Here is a 1,306-nt window from a genome sequence, read left to right as displayed (position 1 = left end):
AGAAACTCAAAAAGTTGTACTAGTTACAACTGTCATGGTACCTTATATTGAAGAACTTTGTGAAATATTAAAACTTTTCATTTACCTTGAGCTATACGAATCAACATGTATATATTCAGTATGGCTTAAGGAACAGATAATAGGAATCTTAGATCTCTTACGTGGTGGCTTACCTTAGCAAACTGGACATCACAGAGAATGTGCACCGAGTAATCAGGTATATAGAGGTTGTTGTTGCTGTTGCTTAGCTGGTTGTTGCTGCCCCCATAGTCATTGCGTTCTCTATTAGGGGATTCAGAACGGTTCAAGCCACTGCAGCGAGAAGGGGATCTGTTTACTATGGAAAGTAGGGGAGGGAGGAAAAGAGAAGAAAATTGGACAGAAAATAGGATAAAGAAGGATAGCAAAGGAAATGTACAAGGTTAGATAGAAAGAACTACCTATTAAGGTAGCTTTATTTGTATAAGCCGTCTTAGGCATTGCATTGCAAAAATTAAACAATTGCTTAACAATTAAGACAAAATAAACAAATCATATAGAAGATAAAAGATATCCAGTCACAGATGGGATAATGCAAGAATCCAAATATTCAGTTTACTTTTTTTAATGCTGGGATTATTTATTGAAGATGAATATTTGTCTGTTTATTTAGCTTTACTTATAATATCTGAAGTCTGTGATTGCATTTAAGTAATAATATAGTGGCTGCCGGACTTTAGATCAGGCATGTTCAGCCTTCTTTCACCACACTCTTAAACCTGTGATAGTTTATTATGCAAATATTAATAAGAAATTTGCAATTTGGTGCTCCCTTTTTAGTCCTTTGATATTGGTTGGTGAAACCACTCATCATATTAGGAAAGCTACAGCTAGGTACAGAAAATGGGCCATTGGGCCTGATTTATTAAAGCTCTCCAAGCCTGGAGAGGTTACACTTTCATCAATGAAGCTGGGTGACACAGAAAATAAAACTTCTGTTCGGTTTGGAGAGTTTTCTTTAATTTCCTGTTCTGGCTTTAGGGCAAGAAGAAAAAGGAAATCTCTCTAGCAGGGCACAGGTAGAAATAACCAACAAATTGGTTTTAATCATTCCTGGCTCTATTCAAAATGATTTTTTTTAAACATGTACACATACAAGTAGGCCATAAAATCACTATTTTAATATGTATCCTGCAAACTGGACATCAGTTTTGGTTAGGCATTGGTGGACTAAATCATTATTTTTCTTGTGTTTCCTGGTGTCTCCAGCAATAAAAGAAATCTGACACAATTCCAAGCACAGACTGTCAGTCATGGAGTTTTATTT

At 35.6% G+C, this 1,306-nt stretch overlaps 1 protein-coding gene across 1 annotated transcript in view; it reads right to left on the bottom strand.

Annotated features, from left to right (window-relative positions):
• Nucleotides 1-1,306, bottom strand: part of CNNM1 (cyclin and CBS domain divalent metal cation transport mediator 1) — a gene marked incomplete in the record, with an annotated part of 28,090 nt that overhangs the window by 8,685 nt on the left and 18,099 nt on the right. Inside the window, 1 exon segment of the mRNA XM_072424833.1 lies at nt 174-337. Coding sequence (XP_072280934.1) covers nt 174-337 — 164 coding nt within the window.

Source organism: Pyxicephalus adspersus, chromosome 10 (assembly GCF_032062135.1).
Source record: "Pyxicephalus adspersus chromosome 10, UCB_Pads_2.0, whole genome shotgun sequence".
Taxonomy (NCBI): Eukaryota; Metazoa; Chordata; class Amphibia; order Anura; family Pyxicephalidae; genus Pyxicephalus; species Pyxicephalus adspersus.
Note: the sequence above shows the minus strand (reverse complement) of the source record. Positions and strands in the feature narration are given on the sequence as shown.